The 8,731-nt window shown below is 42.0% G+C and overlaps 1 protein-coding gene across 2 annotated transcripts in view; it reads left to right on the plus strand.

The window, feature by feature from the left end:
- Window positions 1-1,811: 1,811 nt before the first annotated feature.
- Window positions 1,812-8,731, plus strand: part of ARF4 (ADP ribosylation factor 4) — a 21,682-nt gene continuing 14,762 nt past the window's right edge. Inside the window, exons 1-2 of one of the 2 annotated variants that reach the window (XM_012802515.2) lie at window positions 1,848-1,962; window positions 2,076-2,219. In XM_012802515.2, the coding sequence (XP_012657969.1) occupies window positions 2,153-2,219 (67 nt within the window). In that variant the 5' untranslated portion in view covers window positions 1,848-1,962; window positions 2,076-2,152. Of the gene's footprint in view, window positions 2,220-8,731 lie in introns of both variants that reach the window. The other variant, XM_003785554.2, reaches the window with a different exon arrangement.

The raw sequence follows: 8,731 nt of genomic DNA on the forward strand, positions 1-8,731 counted from the left end.
CACCCCCCCCCACCCCCGTCTCCGTCAATGGTGTCCTGCTTTACCAATGTTAAAATCTGGTCACCTTAAGAGTAGCTGGGACTACAGGCACTAGCCTACCATGCCTAGCTACTTTTTAAGTTAATTTTTGTAGAGATGTGTGGTGAAGCAGTAATGGGAGTGTTTTGCTATTTTGCCTAGGCTGGCCTCCAACACATTAACTCAAGTGATTCTCCCATCCCACTGACCTAGCTTCCCAAAGTGCTGGGATTACTGATGTGAGCCGAGAGGCCTGGGCCTATGCTCATATCTTGTTCTGCATTTACATACACACACCCAGGGGAAATCTATAATTATGTAACTTTACAGTACTATTTGACACCTTTCCATTAACTGTACCTTGTAAACACTTTATTTAGAATATATAGTTCTACATCATTCTAACTCCTTGAAGTATTCCATACTGTGGATATACCATAGCTTATCCAACCATCTCCCTATCATTCAACCATTTTGAGTGTTCACGGTGTGACAAGTTTAGAAAATACAATGAACTATAAAAACGTCCTGGTTTCCTGCCTTCTTAAGTGCTTTCAAACAAATGGAGAAGGGGAGACGGGCTGTCAAATATAACATGAAATGTGAAATTACACCTACGAAGGGAAGTTACCATGCTTAGAGCTTCAGTAACAGATTTATCTAGTTGGGGAGAAAGCATTTTCCAAGGGATCTGAGGGGTGGGTGAATGTGTTAAGAGTGGGGCTTAGGGTAGCTACTAAACCTAAATGGTAGCAACAATGTGGTGGAAGAAATATGTGGGAGTGGCGAAAATTATGAGGAACTTGCCTTTTGAAGTATTTTTAAAACACATGTGTATCTTATTTTGTAAACAGTAAAGCAAGATCACAAATATTTTTAAAGAGAGGAGGCTTTTCACTTCTCAAAGTAAGGAATTCAAGTTTCCAGCCGAGGGCTCGGCCCGTAGTACAGTGGTTACGGCGCCAGCCACATAAACTGAAGTTGGCAGGTTAGAACCGGTCCAGGCCAGCTAAAACAACAATGACAACTGCAACAAAAAATAGCTGAGCGTTGTGGTGGGCGCCTGTGGTCCCAGCTATTTTGGAAGCTGAGGCAAGAGAATCGTTTAAGCCCAGGAGTTTGAGGTTGCTGTGAGCTGTAACGCTACGGCACTCTACCGAGGGCGACATAGTGAAACTGTCTCAAAAAAAAAAAAAAAAAAAAAAACAAAAAAGTTTCTAGGAGGGAAAAAGTACAAGCAAAGCAAGAATTCCCCGTTGACTAGGGTAATAGCCGATGAAAATGTCTTGGAACTCTCCGGTCTTGAAACTGAATTAGGAATCTACTGCTTGACCAAGGGTGGTATTGGGGTCTAAGAGTTTTAGGTCTAGTTCCTTAACAGGTTGCCCCTATTTCTCCGTCCACATGTAGCCTTTTAAGCCCATCTATCCACAAAAGGCAGGGCGGGTCTTTACCCCTTCGTTAGGGTAAGCGTTTCGTCCTGTGCGTGGAAAGGGGTAAGTTTAATGGAATACCCGAAGCTCGCAACGTTAAAGACGGGAGCGAGGGACACTGTCCTAACCCACAATGCACAGCTCGCCTTTCCGGAAGTAAGGACAATATTCCCTTCCGACGAATTTACCCGGCAGAAGCGTCTCGCTTTGAGTCTGATTGGAAGTGACGAAGCGAGGTATTGTGGGACTTTGTCCGTCTTCCAGTACGCATGTGTCGACGCCCAGAGGTAGCGGCGACGGGAGATGCTCGTCAGCAAAACTAGCCAATCGCCTGCGTGCGCAAACGCAGTGGCGCAGCCAGCACCGGAAACACAGGGGGATGGGTCGGCGGTGACGCGATTCTGTCCGCGTTGGAGGGGCCGGGCTGCTGCCGGAGTCGCAGCGGCCGTCGCGTGACGTGGCACAGCAGGATCCTTAAGGCCAGACCCGGAGCTGCCGCGCCAGTCGCCCAGTAGGTCCTCGTTCCGCTAATTCTTGTCCCGAAGCTTTATCCGACACACCTACCGGCGAGACGTTCCTGCCGCCCTCTTTCTTCCTCAGCTCTTTATCTTCCCTCTCCTTCAGTTTGCCGGGAGCAGGTAAAGAGAAGGCCTGGGGACGCTCCAAACCCCTTCTGCCCATCGCAAGTGCCACTTAGCGCCATGGGTCTCACCATCTCTTCTCTCTTCTCCCGCCTCTTCGGCAAGAAGCAGATGCGCATTTTGATGGGTGAGTGAGGGGCCCCGGTGGACATCGGGGAAGGCCCGGACTCCGTGCTTGGGGCGGCCTCGGGGCTTGACTTTCCTCCGTCGGCTGTGGTGGGGGAGGGGCGGCGGGTTGTGGGTCTGGAGTGCTCCTTGAGGGGGAACAATGGGCTGAGGGCGAACAATTGCCCCATATCTGTCGCCTGACTAGGCAGGGACAGGGCCTCGGGCAAGGTTTCCTCTTCAGTGTTTAGCTTTCTCTCCTTGATCTTAAGAAAAATGGACAAGATTGGGCAGAAATGAGGGGTACTCAGAAGTGAACACTAGTGAGGCCCATTCTGAGAGCGCAGTCTGCATTCCCTCTTCCCGGGGTATGGGCGGCGGTTCGGAGGGGGGCACAGCGACTCCAGCTTCTCGCCTGTCCTTTTCCGCTTGGTGTACACACTCTGCACACACGATTGGTATGTGAGCGAGCGGCCGCCGAATACCGGGAGCCGCCCGGGGGCAGGAAGTGACCAGGCCCAGTGCTGTGGCTAGGGAGCACCCAAGGTTTCAAAGAGTCTGGCGTCCTTAGCTCTCACTGTGCTAAACTTCACATTCCGCTGGATTCGACTTCATTTTTACCCCTTCTTATTAATAAGTTCATTCCCCGAAAATTGGATTTATCTTGTGTTTGTTTCTTTGGCCGCTTTTAAGAACTTGAAGTATTTGTTTTATTCTCTTTGGTTAGAAGCCAATTTTTTAAAAAGCCTGATATATTTTCAGCTACTGAACTAAACATGACACTTAATTTTAGGGTAGCTTTGTTAAATAACTGTAAATTGTCTTCTTTTGGAATTCTTTTTAGAAAATGGGCTTTTGAAAAACTGCTTTCAAAGGGCAGTTTTTTACTTAGCTGAGGGAGAAGAGCTGTCACTCAGTTGGTGTAAGCATCCCCTCCCCTGAGCATTGAGAGTAGTCTGTACATCTCTGCTAAACTCTGTGGACTTGAATAGTGCTAAAAGGAGCCCTTGTAACTTTGAACGTTGAAACTTGTTAGCTCATCAGTGTTTGGAGAAGGTGTTATTTTTGAGTTCTGCTACTATCAAAAGTTTTCAACGACAAGTTTCTGTATTATTTCAAGATATGTGAGGAAGGAGAGTATCCATGTTTAGTTTTTGTTTTACTTCCTGTTAATTCAGCTTTCTTAGAATTCATAAAATAATTGTTCAGGATTCATTCAGAAAAGTAAATAGTTGTTTTCTCTTTTTCCATTTTTTTGAGACAAGAGTCAGCTCTGTCACCCTGGCTAGAGTGCCATGGCCTCAGCCTAGCTCACAGCAATTCAAACTCCTGGGCTCAAGCAATCTTCTTGTCTCAGCCTCCCGACTAGGTGGGACCACAGGTTTGTACCACTGGGTCTGGATAACTTTTTTTCCTATTTTTAGTAAAGACAGAGTCTGCTTTTTATTCAGGTTGGTCTCCAACCCTGACCTCAACCTCCTCCCACCTCAACTTCCCAGAATGTTAGATTACAGGTGTAAGCTACCCTGGACTGGCCAGTGTTTCATCTCTCTCGCTCTCTTTTTTTTTTTTTTTTTTTAAGACAGCCTCATTTTGTCATCCCTGGGAAAGTGCTGTAGTGTCGTAGCTCACAGCAACTTCAGACTCTTGGGCACAAGCAATCGTACTGCCTGAGCCTCCCAGATAGCTGAGATTACAGGCACCCACCACAATGCCTGGCTGTTTGTTTTCTCATTCCCGTATCTCATATTTTCTTTGTGAAGGGGAAAGACGATTATTTTAGGAGGGCAAACATATTATTTAAGTGGCTGAAAATTGACAGTCTAAAAAAGGATCTGAAGTCAGTGGGAGGACTTTGGACTGTGATAGATGAATTTCCAGCCTGTTCCTTAAAGAGATTGAGCAGTATATGGTTGTGTTCCCGCAAATGTAGTTTATTAGTCTTTACTTAAAGACTTATTGTAAATGAATTGCTGTTTTTCATTTCCTTAGTCTTTTGCAGTTGCTAGAAGTGTGTGTGTGTGTGGGGAGGGGGGTGCCTGGTAAGGTAGCTCACGCTTGTAATCCCAGCACTTTGGGTGTATGGGGGAGTTCAAGACCAGCCTGAGCAATACAGTAAGACCTCATCTCTACGGAAAAATAAAACAGTTCACTATATATGGTGGGTACACACTTGTAGCCCCAGGTTCTCAGGAGACTGAGGCAAAAGGATTACTTGAGCCAAGGAGTTAGAGATTACGGTGAGCTAATGATTGTGGCACTGTGCTCCAGCCTAGGTGATAGGACCTGTCTCTTCAAGGAAAAAAAAATGCTGAGGGGGAAGAAAGGTAGAATTATGCTATAAACACTTTCTTATATTTACTATATTGGGGAAGCATTTCCTTCCCTCCAGATAATGATTGGAAGAACATGGAAGAGGAACAGTATTTATCTTTCTGTGTTTGTGTGTGGATTGAAGTTATGAAGTAATGGGAGTTATTTTATTTCAAATGTTTTATTGGGTTCGCTATTGTTTTGCACTCTAATGTTGATCTAATTAGTTTTCCTTGTTAAAAAAAAGTCAACTTTCATGGTAATTCATCAAAGGAAGTAGCAACATATGAGGGAAATATGTGCATAAACAGAGAAAAACATGATTTGGAAGTTTGATGATTCTTAGATTTTTCTGTCTGCGTTTATGAGTGATTGTATGTATAATCACTTTTAAAGTGTCTGCTTTGTTCAGCTATTGGAATCATCAGTTAATGTTTTTTGTTGTTGTTTTGTTTTGAGACAAAACATGTCTTACTTTGTCTCCCTAGGTAGAGCGCTGTGGCATTATAGCTTACAGCAAGGCAACCTCAAACTCTTGGGCTCAAGCAATCCTCTTGCCTCAGCCAACCAAATAGCTGGGACTACAGGCACCCAGCACAATGCCCAGCTATTTTTTTTTTAGAGACAGGGACAGGGTCTCACCCTTGCTCAGGCTGGTCTCAAATCCCATAAGCTCAGGCAATCCACCCTTTTCTGCCTCTCAGAGTGAGTGCTAGGATTACAAATGTGAGCCACTGTGCCCAGCAAGTTAATGTTTTTTTTATATTGCATTAGTGAATATTTCATATTGCATTACTTCTTTTTGTTGTTGTTGCAGTTTGGCTGGGGCCCGGGTTTGAACCTGCCACCCTTGGTATATGGAGTCAGTGCCCTACTCACTGAGCCACAGGCACTACCCAGCATTACTTCTTTTTATTTGATAATGCTTAGATAAAATTCATGCCTTCTTGAGTCAGTGGCTTTTTTGGACTTTGCATTTTAAAGTGTATTGAGAGATAGCAACTAATATGTCTGGTTTGTCAAACTGCTATGGAGATTTAAATTTAATTCCTATACTAGCTGTTTTCCCAAAAGTTAAGTAATTTTTAAAAGTGTTGGAAATTAGCTTGTAATTAATTATAATTAAATATGAAAAGCCAACACAGTCTGTCAAATTTAATGTCATTTGAATTATTGATTGATAGAAATTGTGTGGTAGACATTTTTAAGGGGAAATTATTTGTATGAATGACATTGCCCAAGTTAGAAGGCAGTAGCTTCTGCATTTTATTTTAAGTTTGGTGTTTATGTCTAGATCCATGGCAAGATGTAACTTTGGTAAATGAATCTCTAAATTGTGTTTCTACAGAGGAATTATTATCTTTACTTTCTACTTTTGAGTTCTTGCCCTTCCTACTGAAAAGCTCAAAAAGTGTTGCTTTCTAAAAGTTTTGTAACTACAGTGCAGTTTTGTATTGCCTTGTATGTGACTGATTTTGGGGAACTACAAAGGTGCAGGAGAAAAGATCCTGTATTTGCCAATTTAAGAAATATTTCCATTAAGTGAGGCTTTAAGCTAAAGAGTGGTATTTCATGCCACTCGTATTTCAGTGTGCTTTCTTTTCGACTTAGCATGTTATAAGAATTTTCTCAGGTTAATTGTTGAAACATAATTACCAGCCTTTAAAAAAAATTGTCATTCACCATTACAGGTGTGAGTAGCTCACACCTGTAATCCTAGTACTCTGGAAGGCTGAGGTGGGTAGATTGCCCTAAGCTCACAGGTTCGAGACAAGGCAAGAGAATTGCTTGAGCCCATCAGTTGGAGGTTGCTGTAAGCTGTGACACCATGGTACTCTATCAAAGGTGACAAAATGAGACTGTCTCAAAATAAAATAAAATAATAGCTCTTCTGGTAAGTCATGTAAATATAAGGAACAACTGCAAAAAGCAGAAATCTTTAGTTGTGGATCATTATAAATTGATAGACACAGCCATCCTTAGATGTACCTTTTCACATTATTGCATGTACAAAGTATGACTATAGAGACTTTGTAATTTGCTCCTAATTAACTCATTGATAAAAAGCACAGATGTTCCAGATCTATTGATTAGAAGCAAAACCTAAGTTCATTATAATTTTTCCACCTACCTGATAGCGTAAGTTTCAGTTCAGATGGTCAAGTGTCAGTAATTAGATAGAGAAACATATTGGCTGGGCATGGTGGCTCACACTTGTAATCCTAGTATTCTGGGAGGCTGCGGCTGGTGGATTGCTTGAGTTCAGGAGTTCAAAACCAGCCTGAGCAAGAGTGAGACCTTGTGTTTTCTAAAAAAAAAAAAAAAAAAAAGAAAAATAGCTGGGTATTGTGGCTGGTGTCTGTAGTTCCAGCTAATTAGAAGGCTGAGGCAAGAGGATCACTTGAGCCCAGGAGCTTGAGGTTGCTGTGAGCTATGATGGCAGAGTACTCTAGCCTGGGGCAACAGATTAAGACTCTGTCTCAAAAAACAAAACAAAACTAAACACACACACAAAGATTTTAAAAAAGAGAAAATATTAAGTTACACTGTCTACCAGAAATACCTAAAGGCAGAATGACTATATAAGTACTATTAGAGATCTCTGATATCAGAACTAGAGTATTTTTGTTTGTTTGTTTTGTTTTTGAGACGGTCTCAAGCTGTAGAGTACTGTAGTGTCACAGCTCACAGGAACCTCAAACTCTTGGGCTTAAGCAATTCTCTTGTCTAAGCTTCCCAAGTAGCTGGGATTACAGGCATTCACCGCAACACCCGGCTATTTTGTTGTTGTTGCCATTGTTGTTTTAGCTGGCCTGGGCTGGGTTTGAACCCGCCAGCTTCTATGTATGTGGCCAGTGCCCTACCCACTGAGCTATGGCTGCCATAATTTGGTAGAGATACTTTTTCATGATTGGCAATGATTTTTTGAGATAGTTTTGCTGCTGTATAAACACTTTGGTTAAAGTGCTGGTCTGGTTAAGGAGGATAAGTATTTCCTGTATATCTTTCAATACATTGACTTGTTTATAGAGGTAGGAGAATATTGCTGGACCATACAGATTAGTCTTATCTTGGCTAGTTGAGAATTGATGAGTTGCATTTTGTGGAAAAATCTCATTGCCAAATACTGCAACATTAAGGTAATACATACTTAAGAAATAGACCAACATGTTTTTAAGTAAAAAAAAAAAAAAACAACTACGTGAATGAAGAGGAGTTTTAAGTGATGATGGTGTACATATAATTTGTGCATTTAAAAGCTCACAGTAGAAATACCTTTTTTTTTTTTTCTGAGGCAGAGCCTCAATCTGTTTCCATGGGATAGAGTGCTGTGGTGTTATAGCTCACACCAACCTCAAACTCTTGGGCTCAAGCGATCTTATCTCAGCCTACCCAGTAGCTAGGACTACAAGCACCTGCCATGGTGCCTGGCTTGTTTTTCTATTTTTAGTAGAGATGGGGGTCTCGCTTTGTTCAGTCTTGTCTCAAACTCCTGAGCTCAGGTTATCTACCCACCTCTGCCTCCCAGAATGATAGGATTACAGGCATGAGCAACTTCATTCAGCCTTCAAATTTTTTAAATTTTTTTCTAATCAGCATCTCAGTTTCAATTCTGAATTTGCATAATCATATTTGGACATAGCTAAAGGTGAATTTGGTTTACTTAAAAAATTGGTCAAAATCACCCCAAGAGGTCATGTGCTCTCTCATGTGTTCTTTGTAGAACAATTTAAAGCTTTGGTTGTGTTTTGCCACCTTGCCTTTGTTTTCTATACTTTCACCAAAGATAGCAAACTTTAAAGTAGCCTCTTTTTTATGTGTGTTTTTTAAAATTATGTTTTCTGGGCTTTTTGATACTATTCCATTCTCAAAAAGTAAAACACTTGTGTAATGGCTGATTTTTCTTATGCCCATGAATGAGGGCTTGGGGTGGACCAAACACTCTTAATAAGTATTTTGGAAAGAATAAGCTTGCTTCCCAATATGAAGAAGTAGCTAACAGGTTTTGATGATAGGACACACAAATAAAAAACCATAAGAGGCTTGAGTCTCCAAACAGATGTTAAAGCTACCCTGAGTAGAGGGCAGAGTAGAAAAGGTTGTTTTGGGTTGGAAGGCATTATCTGTAGCTCTCAGTTCTGTTTTGGACTAACTGATAAAAGTTACTTGCATAGGAATGTAAATTACATAAATGAGGTGATTTCAGTTCTTTTTTTTTTT

The sequence above is a fragment of the Otolemur garnettii genome, unplaced genomic scaffold, assembly GCF_000181295.1.
Source record: "Otolemur garnettii isolate 467f Iridium unplaced genomic scaffold, OtoGar3 scaffold00015, whole genome shotgun sequence".
In the NCBI taxonomy this organism is placed as follows: Eukaryota; Metazoa; Chordata; class Mammalia; order Primates; family Galagidae; genus Otolemur; species Otolemur garnettii.